The 19645-nt window shown below is 45.2% G+C and overlaps 4 protein-coding genes and 1 non-coding gene across 5 annotated transcripts; 1 reads left to right on the forward strand and 4 right to left on the reverse strand.

The window, feature by feature from the left end:
- Window positions 1-389: 389 nt before the first annotated feature.
- Trnad-guc (transfer RNA aspartic acid (anticodon GUC)) lies at window positions 390-461 on the reverse strand. Its single transcript has one exon. It is a non-coding gene; the product is annotated as a tRNA-Asp (tRNA).
- A 1787-nt stretch (window positions 462-2248) lies between these two features.
- On the reverse strand, window positions 2249-10123 carry LOC128727388 (RNA/RNP complex-1-interacting phosphatase). The gene is made up of 4 exons (XM_053821302.1): window positions 9992-10123; window positions 3751-3944; window positions 3592-3638; window positions 2249-3496 (listed from the first exon to the last, which is right to left on the reverse strand). The coding sequence occupies exons 1-4, from the start codon at window positions 10121-10123 to the stop codon at window positions 2793-2795; spliced, it is 1077 nt and encodes a 358-aa protein (XP_053677277.1). The 3' UTR covers window positions 2249-2792.
- Window positions 10124-10850: 727 nt separating this feature from the next.
- Window positions 10851-12560, reverse strand: LOC128731312 (uncharacterized protein CG16817-like). Its single transcript, XM_053824422.1, has 4 exons — window positions 12416-12560; window positions 11852-11935; window positions 11480-11739; window positions 10851-11372 (listed from the first exon to the last, which is right to left on the reverse strand). The coding sequence occupies exons 1-4, from the start codon at window positions 12448-12450 to the stop codon at window positions 11242-11244; spliced, it is 510 nt and encodes a 169-aa protein (XP_053680397.1). The 5' UTR covers window positions 12451-12560; the 3' UTR covers window positions 10851-11241.
- Window positions 12561-13999: 1439 nt separating this feature from the next.
- Window positions 14000-17644, forward strand: LOC128720176 (importin-9). The gene is made up of 7 exons (XM_053813830.1): window positions 14000-14123; window positions 14205-14458; window positions 14515-14947; window positions 15026-15827; window positions 15896-16061; window positions 16140-17283; window positions 17356-17644. Exons 1-7 carry the CDS (start codon window positions 14000-14002, stop codon window positions 17556-17558), a joined length of 3126 nt encoding a protein of 1041 aa, XP_053669805.1. The 3' UTR covers window positions 17559-17644.
- A 218-nt stretch (window positions 17645-17862) lies between these two features.
- LOC128731784 (uncharacterized protein CG16817-like) lies at window positions 17863-19373 on the reverse strand. Its single transcript, XM_053824925.1, has 4 exons — window positions 19289-19373; window positions 18802-18885; window positions 18417-18685; window positions 17863-18312 (listed from the first exon to the last, which is right to left on the reverse strand). The coding sequence occupies exons 1-4, from the start codon at window positions 19321-19323 to the stop codon at window positions 18161-18163; spliced, it is 540 nt and encodes a 179-aa protein (XP_053680900.1). The 5' UTR covers window positions 19324-19373; the 3' UTR covers window positions 17863-18160.
- Window positions 19374-19645: the final 272 nt, after the last annotated feature.

Below are 19645 nucleotides of genomic sequence, written 5' to 3' on the forward strand. Positions count from 1 at the left end.
CCCCTATACCTCCCGCCAGTGACAGGTGGATCGGTTGCAATCGGAACTGTGGGAAAATGACGTCCACACAATTGCGCGTCGCGAGTGGACGCGCAAACACTTGAACGCAGCCCAAGCGCTTACCGAAGCCAGCCCGTTTTACTTTTCGTAGGTAAGGGGTTATGCCCTTTTACGCCACCCCACCCTAAAATGCCGCCCTTCATTTGGGTGTAAACGCATGCTCGTGCGTTAAAATTATCTGGCGGAATTTAGCTGGTTGGGATCGTTAATAAAAGTGCGAGAAATGGTGCACCCACCAACTGCCTGGTAATGACTTTGCGCTGTCCTAAAATAGATCCTTATTTAATTTGATAAAATCACACACAACAGCTCGTGGAAAAAAGTTCATCCTCCCCGACGGGGAATCGAACCCCGGTCTCCCGCGTGACAGGCGGGGATACTGACCACTATACTATCGAGGACCTTGATCTATGGCGGCACATGTTACAACCCGACCAAGCATGATAAATGAAATGAAGCATTGTGAAAATTTGTTGTGCTGAATATTGAGTTATAAATCGCGCGCTAATGTACAACTTTCTCTTTTTATACATTTCCATTCAGCGCGCGTTAAATGATCACACTGCAGCGACAGACTCCTTCAGAAGTTGATTGCAGCCTTCCCAAATTGAATATATGTTCCGTTAAATGTGAACGTTATAGCCCTTAACACGTTATTTACCGGTGCACCTGCAGGAGGCCAATCTTATCAGTTACATGCAGTAGAAATTTCACCTCCATAAAAACAAATAAATGGTTTAACTCGTGAAAGGTGTTTTCCATTGGGAAAGTAAGAAAAAAAGGAATGTTAGACTTTAATCACGCGCGAATAATAGGAGGATAGTTTGACAAAAAAAACTATCATCATGTGAATTGCCGCGACGTTCAAGAACGAGCACGGTTGCATTGGTAACAATTTGCATTCCTCAAAAAACAAAAGTATCCCTCTCAAACCCTCCCTCGGCACGGTCCTTCGCGATGCCATGGGGCGAAATGTTAAAAGTCAAATTGCCAAGGGCGTCGCTAGCAAATGGCACTTCAGTTTCCTGCCCTTCCACCCAATCCCCAACCGTCGGTTGACGCCCCCTCACCGAAAGGGCTCGCCGTGGGGGCTTTCTACTTTTCCAACTTTCCGTTTCGGAGCACCGTGGCCTGTCGTGCGTACGTCCTGCCAGTCTCCCCACCAGTGTCCTCCCTCCAGCGTGCTCGCGTATCCTCCGTCTCGATCACTCTCATTAACCATTTATCTCGTTATCTGATTGAGTGATGTTTGCCGTGGCCGTTACAACATGCATTTCTCGTACATTTTCTCATTGCTTTCGTCAATTTCATCAACTTTTGTCAACGCTTTCCGTTTGTCTTTGCGACGGGCAAGGGGGGGGCTGCCGATGGCGGCCCAACGAGCGGCTTTGTGTGCTCGGAAATATGTATATTTTGCTTTTTCACTTTTTACCCACCGTTTCCTTCGACCGGCCCTTCGGCCGCAACGGCTTAAGTTCCGAGCCTCCCGCGCGCGCGCGCACCCTTTTCTCCTCCGACGCGGGAAAGGTTCGTATTTTTCATCACACATTTTCTTCCCTTTGTTGTGCGCCGTGTTGAGGACGTATGTTTCATGAATAATGCAAACTATTTTTTATCGGGGTGGCCCTTTATTGTAATGCACGCGCGCTTCTATCGTGTGCGTGCGTGTGTGCTTTTTTTTTGTTGCCTTCAATCTTTCCCCATCACGCCTGCTTTGTCTTTGCCCAATGTCAGCCCATCTCCGCGACCCTTTGGCGCGCGCACACACACACACACACACACACACACACACAAGCCCGCTACATACATTCAAAATTCTCCACCCCACGCCAGCGATTCGCTTATCGCTTACAATCGCACTCGCTTGCTTTCCTTTCTTCCTTGGGCGGCGCAATCCCTTCGATCCTTCCATGGGGGCAGCATCCACCCACCGTGGCGTGCATTTAGCCATTTCACGGCTCGCTAGCCTACTTCGATAGTTTTATGACAACTCTTTTTCCTGTCAGGGGTGTTTTTTTTTTTTACAATACGATTCGCATTTAAAACCAAAAACAACCATAGTGGCTTTCTGTAGAAGACGCAAGGACATTTCTTTCAATAATTCTCTTCGAAGCTCACGGCTCTGCTTTACAGTGTGATGAACAAATAATTATTAACACAGTAACGGCTCCAAGCCTTATTTTTTGTAAGAAACGACATATATTTTGCCAAAATTGTACTACAAATGTCAGCAATATCGCTCCTCCTTAACACTTTCAAACAACTGTACAAAACATACCCAGTTTGGCTTACTTTTAGAGAGACAACGATAAAATTAAGCCCGCACTGTGCCGGAGCCGCCCCGTGGGACAACGCAAAAAGCCGAAATCATCATTAGCAATCGGGCCGGGAATGTGGCCGGCATGTGACACGGCTCGCGGGTGATAACTGATGGTAATTATGCGACGGCACGCACGGAACTAACAGGGCCTCTCCCCCTGGTACCGAACGCGGGTGAAAACTGCCTTTAAGGCAGAAATTAACATGCGTGCGCCCTCTCACCGCCAATGTGGTCTGCACCGGTTGTCTTTCGCTAGTGTGGGCGAGTATTCGCTTATGAAAGCATCGTTTTTAAACGCCCCGAAAAAAGTGGACTGCATGCGGTGGACTGACGGGGGGGGGGAAGGTTGCATGCATGGGAGTTTATATTTATTTTATTTGTTTTTTTTTTAAAGATGAAATGCATCACTTTCTCACGGAAATCTAACATGTGTCTGAATTGTTTGGTCCCCTCGTCGATGGGAAGGAACGCTCTTCGCGTCATGATTTGTACGATATTTCCGCCTATGATGGTTATTAACTTTATGCGCAGGACGATGATCTTCCATGCGATGGCCCATGCGAAATTGCTCACGCTGTTCTACACGATAGTCATTACGATTGCGCTCGTGATGATGATCAAAGCGATGTTCTTCCGTGCGATGTTCCGCACGCTGGTCAATTCGATAACGATGATCAAAGCGATGTTCTTCCGTGCGATGTTCAGCACGCTGGTCAATTCGATAACGATGATCAAAGCGATGGTCTTCCATGCGATATTCGTCCCGAAAGTCGATGGGATTATGTTGCCCATTGCGATAATTCACAGGATATTCATCACGGTAAGGACGTTCGTGGTGATGCTCGATGCGTCTTGTTGCTGGATCCCGTTCGCCAACATAGCGCATGGCCACTAACCTGTCGTCCTGCGCCGGATTTACGGACGTAATGTGGTTCATTCGTTTCATCTCCTTTAGGCTTTTCAAGTAGTTTTCCCGCTCCATCTGGTGACCACGTTTCGTGTTGAACAATCGAATCGCTTCCATTGGCTGGTATCCAAGCTCGAGGATCAAGTAAGCGCATATAAAGTAACCGGTGCGATTCAGACCGTGCGTACAATGCACCCCTACCAGCTTGCCTGCAACGCATACGGTTTGGTTTTTCGTATTTTAGTAGATGCAATCTGGCCACAAAACACTAGCAGTATGCGCCTCCTGAGCAACTCCCACTTACCGTCATAATTAGGATCCTTGAGGTACCCGTTGACTACGTCAATGAACCTGGCGATGGGGCAGCGAAAAGGCATTAAGTGTGGGGTTTGGGGGGGGATGGATTCTTGATTTCTTGCTCTAGCCTTCGAAAATCATGCGCCCTAGCAAACGTTCGTCTTACCGTAGCACAGACTTCCATGGAGGCACAACCCGTCCCGGTACTTTTAACTTAACGTGGTCGACACCGTTTCTGGTAAAGTCTTTCGGATCGTAGTAGCGTAGCGTATTGGTTAAATCGACAACTAGACCAATGTTCAGCTTCGTCCTAACGTGCATCGTTGAGAACTTCTGGTGGGCTGGGATACCTTTGATATTCTGGAAAAACATGCACGTACATATTATTGGGCCCGCTGTTGTGCCTGATCTCCGGGTGTGTTGGGTTCGTGCGAATTTGATAATTGTCGATACACAGCCGTCTACCAAGGACCACACCGGGTGGGCTGAGGATTCGAGCATACGGGCTCTGCTACACAGGGTCTCTCTCTCTATTACTGGGCATTAATTTGCTGGTCCTAAGCAAACACACACACACGGCGCACAAATCAATCGTTTTGCGTCCGTGTTCCCATGAATATGCCGAGTGTTTTCCTCGGAACCCGCAACACACACACACACATACACATCGATCTAATCAAACTAATCACCAGTGTAAACTTCATTTACCCGCTTCGATCTGATTGCTTGGGTAAACTCATCAAGCGGTCTAATCGCGAACCCAACCCCACATGCCGGCACAGGACCTCTTCTTTCTGCTCTACAACAAACCAACCGCACCGGGTTAAGCTTGCACATGTTAACAGGTGGATTCAATTTCCTGAACGAAACACAAGCACAGTGAGGGAGCGAGCGAGCGAGAGAATGTACATTCCAGGACGCAACACACCGGCACGGCCGGGAAGGAACGATTCGTCCTATCATCCCGACCTGGCCGCTTGAAGGGCTCGATCGAACGCGCGCGCGCGCGCGCCCTCGCGAGATGCCCCCGATCGTGACGAATCGATCGATTTGGCGAAAACGTCCCCGGTGGTCTACTTTCAATTACCCGACCGAGCTGCGGCTGATGGAACGCCTCAAACGCGGCTCTGGGAAGGGCGCGCCCGTCTCGCGAAAGCAAAACGGTGACGAGGGGGCAGAAGCGAAAGCAAGCGAAAAAAAATATTAATTATCAATAATAATACATTAAACCGTTCCCGGCGTATCAAGATCGTATTTCCCGCTGGTCGCCGGGCGGCAGGAGAGCCCTGTGAGGGGGTGGTGGTGCGAGTGCACTTATTACCTTACATTTTCTCTTTTTCTTTTTCCAATGGGCGTGTGTGTGTGTGTGGAGAGGGGGGGGGTGTTTTTTTTCAATTTTAATTAATACATCGACTTCAATCGTGTCGAACGCTTGAAGAGAGGACACACGCAATCGCGCGCCAAGATGAAGCTCGATCATGATCGCACGCACCGAGGACGAGATGCTGCAACCAAGATGAAGATGATGATGATGATGGTGATGAAGATGATGATGATGATGATGATGAGGAGGAGACAGTCTGGCCAGCCATTCGTCAGTACGACAGACGAGCGTGTGACGTAGGCCTAGGACACCTCGCTCGGCTCGGACAATCTTGGGGCGGAAAAATGCCAAGCTGGCTCGGCGAGAAGGAAAATGGACCCCGGGAGAGTAAAGGGGTGTCGATGGAATAAGGGGCAACCGTTTCGGGACTCGACGGAACCCGGAGAACCGAGGGTGTGTAACGGCGAAGAATGTTTGTTATATTACATTTTACATAATGATAGCTTTAAAGCTTCTGTTCTCTCTCATCCTCTCGTTCACTCTCTCACTGTCTTTCTTTCTGCAGTCCCGTGAAAACATGTGTGTGCCAAATATGAGGAAATGGGACTTCCACTTCGTCTGGGGCAACACGATCTCGCGCTATCAAAATGTAATCGAGCGCTCTCTCGTTCGCCATCGTCGGGCTGTGTAAAAAAAGGACCCCAAGGATTTTCTTCCCATTCGCTGTACGCTCCATTACGGCAACCAAGCCGACTAATGGCTCACCTTTTCTTCCTGTTCCATGTGATCCTGACGCAGGACGTGCGCGCGCGCGCGCGCCTCACGATCACTGTTATCGATCTGTTTGCATCGGTTCCTCCCTCGAACAGACGAGACACTGTCCGGGTCTTCCTGGGCAGCGACCACCACCGTCGGGTCGGCTTGATTGCCTGGTGCGGTTGCAACAGGAAGAAGCAGGTTATGCCCTTCGGAACGATCCGAATCAACCGATCCGCGCACCGATAGTCGCCCTCGATATCAGCACAATCAGAGGCTTCATTATGATTGCCATTAGGGTGTTGCCTTGCCGCAGTGCAGGATCCACAGGATGGGGTGAAAACCTCCTCCCGAAAATCACCCTCCATCAGCCCGCCCAACTCGCACAAGGGCGTCGGGTGAGGGGTGAAGATAAATTGCGCAATTAAGACATTCTTCTGGTTGATCCGCTCCGCCGATGAAGCATGTGTTAAACTTTGTAATAATCCAATGGGCATCCGCTCGCCCTACAGTTCCTTTTCTCATCGTCAACGCCGGGACGACACGCTCGGCCTGCCGTGTGCGATGATGAGAGGACTTGCCCTTTTACGCACTCAGTCCACGCACGGTAGCCGCGAATGGTCGCTTGATGAAATTGCTGTTTGTTTTGAGCCCGCAAGGAAACCATTCGCCCCCTTTCCGCGGACGGTAAAGTGTTCGGTGTGCAATTTGCACGAGGAAAATAACTACAATTTTCATTGAGCTGCATTTATCGGGTATCGCTTCATCCTTGCTCTCTCTCTCTCTCTCTCTCTCTCTCTCTCTCTCTCTTTCTCTCTCTCTCTCTCTCTCATTTTCAATTTGATATCACAAGCTGCCTGTATCACAGGTATCCGCGTCAGTTCCGGTGGGTAATAGGTTTATTTTTTATGTTTAATAATACACACCAGATTTTAAATGAAAACACGGATATCAAAACCGTTTTGCTAGGGATGCATTAATTAAGCACAATTGTGCAAAAGTTTGATAGCTTCATCTAGGTGTAATGGACCATTCCAACCTGCTTCAAATACGAAACAAATATGTAATTTCTTGCAAGAAAGGCCTATCAACACCATTACGAATGGAATACGTCATAAAAGAAATGGCCCCCAGGTTCAATTTTCGATGATTCTGACCCCAAAAACTATGCTGGAACTACTTATTTAATTTGGGTGCATGATATTGCTATTGATATCTACGGATACTGCCAGAATATCGATTGTTTCGTGCATCATGTGGTACCATAATGTTGCAATCAAACCGTCCAATTTAAAGCTTCCGAAACGATTATGCCTTAAAATGCCCAACCAAACAATGATAAAAACAAACAAATTCGACAATCAGAATTGTTCGCATGCCCGTTTTCCGCGGGTTTTGAAACAATCGAGCTCGGAATGTAGTTCGTAAAGCACACTTGCTAAAACGAAATAATTTCATCGTTCACACGTGCTGTTTACTATGTTTTTTTCTTTATTGGGACGGACAAACCGTATTGACGACTCTACATGAGCGCCGATTTAGTATACAAAGGGCATTTACTATCTTTTTTGCCTTATCCCGGACATACTCGGTTAAAAACTGTTTTCTATGTACCTCTAATAGATATTTGGCAAGACCGTATGTGGGAATAAATAAAAAAAAATACGATTAGCAGAACAGTTGATTACGGTCTCAATTTACTGTTCGAAAGCAATCAAATAGGATTTCCAAAAAGGATTTCGGAACTTTAAATATCTCATGAAAAACCCATTCCATATTGACATTGGAACATCGTGTGGTGGTAGCTATTGATGCTGAAAAAAAATTCTTAAAGCCATTGGCATTTTTTTGTACTTGACAAACTTTCAATCCTCGTAATAGCATATATTGCTCGCAAGCATGTAATTTTGATCTCCCGTTACTTCTCCGCATTTACAAAATATCGCTGCAATTGTAAATATCATGTAAAGCGCGCTTTTCATTCCACTTCATAACGCTACCTTCCGTTCGTCTCCGGCGGCAGCAGTTCCATGAGTTTCTACATTCCATCTTTCGTCCCGACGCCACGGGTTCGAGTTTTACGACGGCGCCCTTTTTGCATAGGCATGATGAATCATCCGGTCCGCACAACGGAATTAACACATGCAGCACCGTATGCATTATGACTTTCTTGGTCAGTTCACATTACCTTTTCTAGGCTCGTGTGGACCCGCGAAGAAATGCGTGATCTGTCACGCGTGGATCGTAGACACATAAATAAGTCTCGTAAACAACCAACCGGCGCGTCTCAACACGAACGGAACATCCCAAATGGGACACATTCAAGAGAAAAGCAATGCTTACATGGTCGGCGCAACATCCAATAGGTGCGAAGGAGCACCAAATGAGAGAGAGAAAAAAGGCAGCATAAATGGAGAAACGATTATCTTTGGCAATCATCGAATCACAATTCAAGACGCCATCAGTTTCAATATACTTTCGCGCGATTCTTTTTACCTGTTCGGTGCGTCCCTAAGCTAGCACAAAACAGAGATTGGTAACGCTGTATCATTCATGATTGTGTCTGGTTTGTGCAACTTATAACCTTATTCTCATACCTCGGCATTTTAGGTCATTTGAAAATCGCTCTAGTGGTGCTTTTTGCATAACAAATATTCTGTGCTTTGCTTCTTCCGCATGTTAACGTAAAATAATGTTACAGTAAAAGTATGCTCCCAAGACTTTTGGCAACACACGTACGAAGGGATACTCACTATTGATAGAGGAACCTTAAACGAGACAAATTTATCTGCCAATACTTCGCTGTGATTCGTATAATTCAACCACCTGCAAACCATGATAATTACATTAATCAGGATATGAGTTAAGCGTGCCTTACAATTTAAAAAATACAGATTTGTTTCTTACCTGTCAGGTACAGCATTCGACGGCATGTTTTCTCGCTTCAACTGTGGTTTTTCAATCCACAGAAAAGCTACAAAATTAGTTAGCTACACCACGCTTACAGAATATATTCTCCAGGAACTTATATATATTTTGCCACTACACCAGCTACCGAAATTTAACTTTAAACACTTCACAAACTATATTTTTTAAGACAAATTCCATACAGTTGCGGTTCTTTTGATTTCATTTGTTACTGCTTATTGTTATGACTGACAACAGTAGTCCATAAGAATATGGCAATAGGTTGGGCCATCAAATTTCACTTATCCACGCAGACCTAATGCCTGACAGTTTATACACACAAGCATTTTGCTCACTGAACAAATAAAACCAAAAATCTTAACTTATTTGCATTGTTTATTTGCACGAAACTGTTCAAATTTTTAATATTTTAGTACAACATGTTTCTGTTGAAATATTATTAATTTATGTTTAAATATATTGCGTCCTCACTATTCATTGTTTCTCACTACCTATTCCTCACCAGCCACTCACTAGTCACCTCTCACGCGAACTAAACCAGAATATATATTTTTTGCAATATTTTCTACCAGAAGTCTTCGTGAATACATAGTTTACACTTTAGAATGTTGCCACAAAAAGCAATATGTTATGTCAATAATATAGAAATATAATATAGTCAATAATATAGAAAATATAGAACATCAAACACGTGTTATCGTAACCGCACGCAAACAATAAACGAATGTTTACCGTAAGCCGCGTTTGTCAACTGTTTGACAGATTAGACTGGGAAAAGCCGGGAAAACTATGTTTTGGTAGAAAAAATCCGCTAGACTTTCTGTGTAATACAATCGTTGCTGCTCGAAGTACACGGTTGTATCCAGTGTATTTCACTGTAAGGCATATGACTCTAGATAATCAAGCCTATAAAAAATTTGTAATCTTTTGAATATATTAAAAGTGACTCTTTGGAGTATTTAAATATAGAAGGCTACATCCCATGTTCCTGTGTATATTTTTCGTTCGCCACTCATAGGTAGTTTTGGTTAAATTGCAGGTGAAACGTGCAAAAATGGCACAAAACTTGGATGCAGTTGAGCAGGCGATGTTTGAAGAGCTGCAGGCTGCAGGAAATAATTCTACTATCCTAAGCACGAAGGATACCTCACCTACCAAAAACCGCAAGGGTATTGGCGCTAAGCATCGTCAGCCCCAAAGATTTCATCTCAAGCAGAAAGAGCAATTTCATGCAAATCGAATGGTGGAGAACCGAGAGTTAAGAGACCTCTATTCTAAATACAACAACTTAGAGAAAGTCCTGGCTTCATTGACGATCGGCGAGACTGTTTATACCCCACCAGCGGAGGTTAACATTCGTGTTGACCTAGAGAAAGCAGCAGCCGCAACCATATCATACCTGCGCACGCAGAAAATCGAAGTCTTCGAACGGGATATCGCAACAATGCGAGATGTAACAAACCTTCAGATATACTCTAAGGTTGTCCACGCCCGCCGGAACGGTCCCTTCTATGATATGTCGACCGACCATTCTCTAGTTGAATTTATTGACCGGCACTTTTGCAAAGGCCTTAAAAACATGGCCCTTCTAGTTGACCAAGTTGGTCAAGTAGAGGTATATGGTAAAATGATCTTCCCGCGTGTGGAACGCCCCGAAACACCAGCAGTCCCTGCTGGTTTTGTTGAAACGATTGATAATTACGCCAGCCTTCTGAATCGTGTAATGTGCAAGATGTCGCATGCACTAACAGATATTGACCTTGTATCTGGTAAAGGTACAATGGCTCAGATTGTAGGATCGCGTGATGACCATCTTTATGGTAGAGAAAAGTTATCATGGTGCAGAATGACAGCACCCATGCCAGTACTGCAATTAGGAGCAGTTTTCGGTTTTGGTTATGAATCAACTGACTACTGGCATCGTTATGAAGACCACGGAGTAGGAGTTTTCTCGCAAGCACGTGTGGACGTTACAGCTTTCGATGCTAAGCTAATGCTCAGCTGTTTTAACACTTTGTAACGACAAAGGACGATCGTCTGAACGCGGTCAAGGAGCAGGTGGTGATGACGAACACTGCGTCTGCAGACCATCGTACTCATACTGGTGCTTGAAAAAATTTTCAAGCTTTTGCTCCATGAGATGACCAACCTACGTGAGGGTACGGATGCCCATAACAATGTTGTCGATAGCGAGGACAAATCGAAAATTTTCGGAAACTGTATCAGTAATAACCAATCAAATATATATATGCTTTGTCTTTCATTCCAAAACTCCATTTGGTTGTGTATTGTGACTTTAATATGAGTTTTGTTGTTTTAAGGATAATCTAGTATTATTGTATGGACACTCTCCTTTCTTTCTTTCTGTTACCGTGTGTTCTTCCTTAATTTTGCTTTCCTGCTATTTTCCTCGATTTATTTGACCACACCCAGCGGGGAAAAGCGCCATTTTGATCCTTATCTTCGTCCATTACTGTCTTTGTCCGGGGCAGAATATGATCCTACCCACGGACACGCACTAACTGATGATGCTGCTTAAGAGATGGCGAGCTTAAACAAACGCTTAAAACGCTAATCGGCACGCGTACTGTCGCGTGAAACCCATCGAGAACGCACAACAGACTGCTGCCGCCACGACGGGTAGGCGCTTTACTCAACCAAGCCTGGAAAGTATTCGTCATCTGAATCCTCTTCCGGCTCATCACCCAAATCGTCTAAGGATAGTTTATTGCTGTTCTGGTTACCCTTCAGCATTTCTGCTAGGTCCATGGATCCATCCTCTAAAATAAAACCACAAAGCAATAGTATACAACGGCCATAATACGGGTTAGATTCAAGCTGCTTTAAGGAGAGAATCAACTAGTTAAATATCACGAAATTTCCATACCTTCCTCATCCTTAGAACCCTCGTCTTCCCATCTGTTAAAATCCACCTTCAACCAATGCGCCTTGGTCTTTTCCTTCAGCAATCGAGGCCAGTACGTTTCGTCGGGCTCCGCTTTGGCAATTACAAACTCGATGCAGCGCTTTATGTTTTTCGCACTAACTTTTTCTGGATTTATTTTATCGTAGAATTCAAAATTTAAAGCATATTTCCGTCCTTCCGGTTTGCCAACTCCCGAAAATGACATAGTAGTGTCAGTGAATCTAAAACAAGCCAAAAAGGACCAGGTGTTAGTGTTAGCGGGTTGATTCGAAGTTCAAAACAGTGCACCGCTTTCTCTAACAAACGCGGTCACTATAGCTACAAACCACTTACTTGAACTCCGGATCAGTACATTCGACATTTAATGTGAGGAAAACGACATCGCTCCTCTGGGCCCAAACGGCAGGCGGTGGTACACTATACATGGGACGAAAGTTGCGTGAACAACAGGAAGGAAAAACAATTTGAAATTAAAATTTCTCTGCCAAATGTCGATTACATCCCGGCGTAGCAAACCGGCACAATGGGAGCGAGCGAAAGGGTCGTAAAGCCTCCTCTTCGCCTGCCGGTCGTCAATAACTCCGAGCCACTTCGTGCCGCCACAACCCGGTTGCAACCTTTCACCGAATCATTTAGCGCCCTTTCGCTTGCGGTTGGGGAAAAAATAGGAACACTGCGTTGTGCCACAAATAGGAGGCGTTGGAAATGTGCAATCGATAAAAATGGACGCCGGGTGCACGGGAAGTGTGTGGAGAATGACGGGCAGATAAAGGGAACATTACGCGCACACACGCACGCACGGACGAACATTGAAACACACGGCGCGCATATCCCCGCGAGCTGCCTTCCGGGGTTTCACAGTACATGGCGAGTTTCACACGTAAAACGGGTACTTACGCTGCTTCGGAACTCATATTTTCGTTCTTTGTCATAAACAGCCTCAGTTGACGAAAGTTTCACTGACTAACTGCACAGTATTTCCACTCAAACCAAACTAGCGTGCTACTAGGCTAGAACATTTTTGTGGAGAGACGGACAAATTTTCTGCTCCTCACCCCTTACTACACTGTCAAGACAAATTTCATCTGGACTCTACCACGTGCGTTTTCAAGTAGCGTCGTGGTCACCTATTTTCGATATCTTTTCTTAGTCTTTAAGTTGCCTGAAAGAATTCCTCTTCAGTACTTTGCTAGCTGAGAAAAGATATACCACACGCGTTGATAAACGCAGATTGGCGCTAGTTTATGTTACCTGGCCGCAGAGTTCATAGCTTTATATTGAAAAATTGGGATAATTTTGAAACTTAGCAAATCAAATAATAGTATCAAATAATGCAAAAGAACATGTTAATCACTGAAAGAATATAAATTGTACTATAAAGGTAGCAAAGGAGTCCTTGCTTTCTGGAGTCTGTACGACTAAAGTAACTAGAATGGAATAATGAAGCGTACCATGCGGTTTCGTTAGATCCCCCACAATATCATAGTAGTATTTCATGGAAATGATATAACAGAGCAATAAATACTAAACCTCATCTGTTGTGACTAGATCCCAACAACGTGCCTAGAAGTTTAAGCTGCAATGCTAATGCATTGCCCCAGTTTTAGACTTAGTTATCCACCGCGCTACCGGCCGGCATTAGCTAATCGTAGTACAAACGTATCTAACTAGCGCAACAGTACGCATTAATAATAGTCAACGCTGACTGCCAGCAATCCTGTTGGGTTGTTTCTAATACGTTTAAATTTATGGAAAAATAATCACGCATGAATAAAAACCGAAGATGCTGCGCCACACTTATGAAAATGTACATAATTGCGCCGATAGTTGCCTATTGTCAGGTCCCTATGATTGCGCGTGTCATGTGGTTTCCTTGTTTCTTTTTAATAATTTTCAACTCAGTTTCCATGTTAACACTGAATGCTCTATAATCGAACCGCTTCGCTAGGGCGTTTTGCACAACATTACGTGCGCTCATTAACGGCCAGAACGATGCCAACAAACAAATTCGACTTTTCGTCGCGCTATCAGGGTGCCACGAAAAGCGTTCAGTAGCTATCGGAGTTCTCACTATTCACTGTTTCTCACTACTTATTGCTCACCAGCCACTCACTAATCACTTCTCACACGAACTGAATATATAGTTTTTACAATGTTTTCTTGCAGAATTATTTATTAATACATAATTTACATTTCAAAATGTTGACACGAGAAGCAGTGTGTTATGTCAATATATAATTCAGATAATTCATAGTGAAAATAAATTACATAAAACACGTGTTATCGTAGCCGCACTTAAACAATACCGTTTGTTTACTAATGTTTACCGCTAGCCGCGATTGTCAACTGTTTGACAGATGAGACTGTGAAAAGCCGGGAAAATTGTGTTTTGGTAGAAAAATTCCACGAGGCTTTCTGTGTGCAGTTTTCGTTCGCCACGCATAGGTAGTTTTCGTTAAATTGCAGGTGAAACGTGCAAAAATGGCACAAAACGTGGATGCAGTAAAGCAGGCGATGTTTGAAGAGCTGCAGAAGATATTGAACCCGGACTCAGAGCAGCGAAAATCCGCCGAAGCGCGATTAGCACAGCTAAAATTCACGGAATGTATGCCTTGTCATTACACACCCGACGTACGATATTCTTACTACGATAGGTTCTCGGTTGTTTTATATTCGATTTACGCAGGGTATGGTGTTAACTTGGCAGAGTTCACGATCGATCAGCATATACACATTGGATTGCGCCAACTAGCCTCGGTCATGCTGAAGCAGTACGTCGACGATTGCTGGGCAGATGGGGGCGATGATATCGATGGAGAAGACGTTCGTGGTATTCCTGCTGAACCAGGCAGTTCAGGTGCGGTTCTCCTGGTAAACGAGGAAGCGAAACGACGAATCAAACAAATTCTTCCGGAAGGTCTATGTGACCAGAACAGCAAGGTAGGCGCGTTCGTAAGCGTTCGTTCGGCATTGATTTCATATAACGTCACTCGTAGATCCGATCAGTCGTAGCCTATTGCATAGCGAATATCGCACTGTATGACTGGCCTGGTGATTGGCAGGAGCTTTTTGATGTGATCGTAAAGTGTTTAAGCGGAACGGAAAATTCCGTCGACGGAGCGATGAAGGTTTTATCTGAGTTCACCCTAGAGCTGGACCGACAAATTGGCGATGTTGCCCCCTTGATACTGTCGGAGGTATATCGCATTTTTACGGCCGCGAACCAGTACAATGTTACCGCGCGCAAGTACGCGGTCGAGATACTTTATGCACTGCTTCGCGGGATTGACACGAGAATTGAAACACGCCAGGAAAAATCCGCCATCCTCAACCCTGTAATGCCGAATTTTATGCAAAGTCTTATAGAGGGTTTGACTGCACCGAACGGACCCCACAGTAGTTTTCAGTTGAAAACACAAATCATAAAGGGTTAGTTCAAACTCTCAGAAAAACACTCTGCAGAAAGCAGCAGTATTCATTTTTTTCTCTCCATTTGGGTAATTCCAGTTCTGAAGTTTATGATTTCCGATATGTCCAAATTCATCCAGCCGTATTTGGGCACAATTCTACCCACCATCTGGCAGCTACTAACGCAATTGGCTGATTTTTACGTGAAAGTCGTGGTAAACGAAATAGAAGCTGCATCATTTAACGGAACCGAGCAGGACAGCGATGAAGCGGAGGATTTCGTGCAGATGATACTGCAGATCTTCGAGTTCGTGCACACGATCATCGAAATGAAACGGTACAAGGCGGCCATAACGAACGTTCTCACCGACCTGGTATACATTACCGTGCTGTACATGCAGATCACGGAGGAGCAAACCCAGCTTTGGCAGGAAGATCCGGAAAAATTCGTCGACGACGAGGACGAGCAGGGTGTCGAATTCACGATACGTACCACGGCACACGACGTTCTGCTGGTGGTCGGCCAGGAGTATGAGAAACAGTTGCTACCGTGTTTTACGGAGGCGCTCGGGAAACACAGTGCCGTCGCCGAGGTGGATCGTAACGCAGGAAACCCGCACTGGTGGAAAATTCACGAATCTTCTATGCTCGCGGTCGGTTCGTTTAAGGATCTAATTGTAGAAAATCCGACCTGCTTCGACATGGGCCAGTATTTGGCATTGATAAAGATGCTTATGGAGAGCCGAGCGTCACCGTACCTGGTCGGTCGGTGCCTGTGGCTACTGAGTCGATTCTGCGATTGCGACATTCTTCGGCAACCGTTTATGGAACAAATCATTAACGTGACAGTCGATAGCTTAACCGTGGATAAACCAATCGTTCTGAGAATCATGGCCGCACGGTATGTATTGCAAGGGACGGAATTTTTTGGAGCGCTTATTGCTTACTCTACGTTGTTTTTTTTTGCAGCGCGATATTTGGATTTTGCACCAATCTCAAGGCCAACACGGACGAACGTAACGTGTTGGTACTGTCGAAATTAGAGCACTTCTTCGATGGTCTAGTTCCGCTGTTCGAACAATCACAAAACACTGTTCTGGGTTTGCTTTTGGAAGCATTGAGCTCAATCATATCGGTAGGTCCAGCAGCCCGTCGTTGTGGTTAGCATGTTGAACGCTGTTAAACGACTGCTTTTTCGATTGTTTCTCCACAGTTTGACGTAAACGCAACGGCCACCATGTGCCCGAAGGTCATCAATATAACGATGACCGTGTTCGAGAAATATCACGACGATCGGTTCCTACTCGAAATGGTGCAGGATGTGTTTAAGATCCTATCGCAGAATCCGTTCTGCCTGCTGCCCCTGCAGGATCGCATTATCCCGACGATAGTGAGCATTCTGAACCACCCGCAGGGATCTGAGCAAACGCTCGCCCCCGATATAGCGCTGGATGTACTGCAGACTCTTGTCAAATACTCCCAGGGACCGCTCAGTGATGCGATGATCGAAAGCGCATTCCCATCCGCCGTGCACTGCATTCTCCGTACTGAGGATCACTCCGTAATGCAGTCAGGAGGTGAGTGTTTGCGATCGTTTTTAGCCGTCTCGCCGGAGCAAGTCTGTCGGTACAAAAACGGCGAAGGGTTGAACTACGTACTGCAGGTCGCCACAATGCTGCTCAATCCAATGAACACGGAGTCAACAGCTTCATTCATCGGACGGCTGGTGATAACCGTCATCACCAAAGTCGGCAACCTGCTGGGTGATTCCGTCGATTTGCTGCTAAAAGCGGTCCTCAGCAAAATGCAGCTGGTCGAGAGCCTGAACGTGATCATGAGCCTCGTTACCATCTTCGCCCATCTGATCCTACTGCAGCTTGACGCGGTCATGAACTTTCTCAGCACTGTACCAGGACCGACGGGCGAAACGGCCATGAGCTTCGTTTTGGCTAACTGGCTTAGCCGGCAGCATTTGTTCTACGGGCAGTACGAGCGCAAGGTAACGACATTGGCGCTCTGCAAACTGTTTGAACACGGTGTAACGACAAAGGACGACCGTCTGAACACGGTCATGATCAAGGAGCAGGTGGTGACGGCAAACACTGCGAGTGCAGGCCGTCGTACTCGTTCGGCGTCTGCCAAAACGCCCACCGTATGGGTCGATACGCCAGTGCTTGTGAAAATTTTCAAGCTTTTGCTCCACGAGTTAGCCAACCTGCGTGAGGCTAAGGATGCCCGCAACAAGGTTCTCGATAGTGGCGACGAAGCGAACAGCTCCACCGATGATGACACGGACGATATTAGTGCAGGTGCCTCGAAAATTACCTCTTTTGCCGCGTTGTTGCAGTTGGACGAAGGTACGTCTGGGATAGGGGCCACTTACGAATGAATTGATCGGTTCAATCGAAACTTTTCTTTTATTATTTCAGGCGACGATGAGGAAGAGGACGAAGATGAGCGGCAGCTAATGGCAGAACTGATGAATGATCCTATTTTCCAATGCGATACTACGGAGTATCTGACCAAATTCATCGAAAGCTTTAGCCAGCATGAAAACTTCCGCGCGTTTTTGGAAAAGATAGATGAGACGGAGAAAAACATTCTCAAAAGTTTCAACATTTCCTTGATGTGATTGAGTTTTGCCTCGCAGTATCATTCACTGGTCGGAGGCTGGAAGGAGAGCATCACCATTTTTAAGTTCATTTGCTTTTGAATCAAAACATAGCGATATTGTTACAGAAATAAATATATTATTTGCACAGCGAACAGAAATCGAAGTTTTTCCTTGTTCGTGTATGTGGAAACCCAAATCAAAATGTTTCGGAAACTTTATCCGTAGTAACTACTCAGTTATATTTATGATTTGTCTTTCATTCCAAAACTCTATTTGGTTGTGTATTGTGACTTTAATATGAGTTTTGTTAATTTAAGGATAATCTAGTATTATTGTATGGACACTGTTCTTTCCGTTACCGTGTGTTCCTCCCTTATTTTGCTTTCCAGCTTTTCTCTCATTTTTGTTAGCAAACCCTGCGCAGACGAGCTCCATTTTGATCCTTATCTTCGTCCTTCTTCACTGTCTTTGTCCGGGGCAGAATATAATACTACCCACGGACACGTACTAACTGATGACGATGGTGAGCTTAAACAAATGCTTAAAACCCTAAACGGCACGCGGACTGTCGCGTGAAACCCGTTGACAACGCACAGCAGGCTGTTGCTACTACGGCTGCTTTAGTCAATCAAACCTGGAACATCCTCATTATCTGAATCCTCCTTTTCCGACTCATCGTCCGAATCGTTGAGGGATAGTTTATTGCTTTTCATTTTGTCTAAAGTATCCGTATTTCTCCTCAGCATTTCCGTTAGGTCCATTGTTGGCTCACCTAAATTAAAAAACACAATAATATTCAATAACAAAAGCACGAATTTCATTAGAACTTGCTTCATGAAGGGAAGCAACTATTTTAACAGCACGAAATCTACATACTTCGCATAGGTGCATCGCCCTGGGGATCCTCGTCTTCCCATTTGTTAAAATCTACCTTTAACCAATGCGCCTTGGTCTTTTCCTTCAGCAATCGAGGCCAGTACGTTTCGTCGGGCTCCGCTTTGGCAATTACAAACTCGATGCAGCGCTTTATGTTTTTCGCACTAACTGTTTCTGGATTTATTTTATCGTAGAACTCGAAATTTAATGCATATTTTCGTCCTTCCGGTTTGCCAACTCCCGAAAATGACATAGTAGTATCAGTGAATCTAAAACAAGCCAAAAAGGATCAGGTGTTAGTTAGTGTTGTGGGGTTAATTCGAAATTTAAAACAGTGCACCGCTTTCCCGAACAAACGCGGTAACTATAGCTACAAACCACTTACTTGAACTCCGGATCAGTACATTCGACATTTAATGTGAGGAAAACGACATCACTCCTCTGGGCCCAAACGGCAGGCGGTGGTACACTATACATGGGACGAAAGTTGCGTGAACAACAGGAAGGAAAAACAATTTGAAATTAAAATTTTCTCTATCAAATAGCGATTACAACCCGGCGAAGCAAACCGGCATAATGTAAGCGAGCGAAAGGGCCGTCAACAACTTCAAGCCACCACAGCCAGGTTGTAACCTTTCACCCAATCATTTAGCGCGAAAACCACAAATAGGAGGCATTGGAAATGTACAATCGATAAAATGGACGCCTGGAGCTCGGCAGAATACCGGGTAGATAAAGGAAACATTGCGCGCACACACGCACGCACGGATGTACGTTGAAACGCACGACGCGCAGGGATATGCGAGTTGCTACGCTGCCTTCCGGGGTTTTCAAAGTACAAGGCGAGTTTCACCGGAAAAACGGATACTTACGCTGCTTCGGAACTCATATTTTCGTTCTTTGTCATAAACAGCCTCAGTTGACGAAGGTTTCACTAATAATCTGCACAGTATTTCCACTTGAACTGAACTTGCGTGCTGCTAGGCTAGAACGTTTTTGTGGATGAACGGTTAAGTTTTCTCTCCCCACCACTTGTTTCACTGTCAAGACAAATTTCATCTGGACTCTACCACGTGCGTTTTCGAGTAGCGTCGTGGGGACCTATTTTTGATATCTTTTCTTAGTCTTTAAGTTGCCTGAAAGCATTCCTCTTCAGTACTTTGCTAGCTGAGAAAAGATATACCACACGCGTTGATAAACGCAGATTGGCGCTAGTTTATGTTACCTGG

This window comes from Anopheles nili, chromosome 2 (assembly GCF_943737925.1).
Source record: "Anopheles nili chromosome 2, idAnoNiliSN_F5_01, whole genome shotgun sequence".
NCBI classification, from domain to species: Eukaryota; Metazoa; Arthropoda; class Insecta; order Diptera; family Culicidae; genus Anopheles; species Anopheles nili.

Bases quoted from the DNA above. Each gene is read 5' to 3' on its own strand.
- LOC128727388 (XM_053821302.1), bottom strand. From the start codon at position 10,123: ATGGTCGGTCGACATATCATAGAAGGGACCGTTCCGGCGGGCGTGGAC. The intron at 3,639-3,750 runs GTAAGACGAACG...CCCCATCGCCAG, and splicing joins CCATGGAAGTCTGTGCTACG to GTTCATTGACGTAGTCAACG. The intron at 3,497-3,591 runs GTAAGTGGGAGT...TATGCGTTGCAG, and splicing joins CAAGGATCCTAATTATGACG to GCAAGCTGGTAGGGGTGCAT.
- LOC128731312 (XM_053824422.1), bottom strand. From the start codon at position 12,450: ATGACAAAGAACGAAAATATGAGTTCCGAAGCAGC. The intron at 11,936-12,415 runs GTAAGTACCCGT...TCCCATGTATAG, and splicing joins AATATGAGTTCCGAAGCAGC to TGTACCACCGCCTGCCGTTT. The intron at 11,373-11,479 runs GTATGGAAATTT...GTTTTATTTTAG, and splicing joins GGGTTCTAAGGATGAGGAAG to AGGATGGATCCATGGACCTA.
- LOC128720176 (XM_053813830.1), top strand. From the start codon at position 14,000: ATGGCACAAAACGTGGATGCAGTAAAGCAGGCGATGTTTGAAGAGCTG. The intron at 14,124-14,204 runs GTATGCCTTGTC...CGATTTACGCAG, and splicing joins ACAGCTAAAATTCACGGAAT to GGTATGGTGTTAACTTGGCA. The intron at 14,459-14,514 runs GTAGGCGCGTTC...CGTCACTCGTAG, and splicing joins TATGTGACCAGAACAGCAAG to ATCCGATCAGTCGTAGCCTA.
- LOC128731784 (XM_053824925.1), bottom strand. From the start codon at position 19,323: ATGACAAAGAACGAAAATATGAGTTCCGAAGCAGC. The intron at 18,886-19,288 runs GTAAGTATCCGT...TCCCATGTATAG, and splicing joins AATATGAGTTCCGAAGCAGC to TGTACCACCGCCTGCCGTTT. The intron at 18,686-18,801 runs GTAAGTGGTTTG...GGCTTGTTTTAG, and splicing joins TGTACTGATCCGGAGTTCAA to ATTCACTGATACTACTATGT.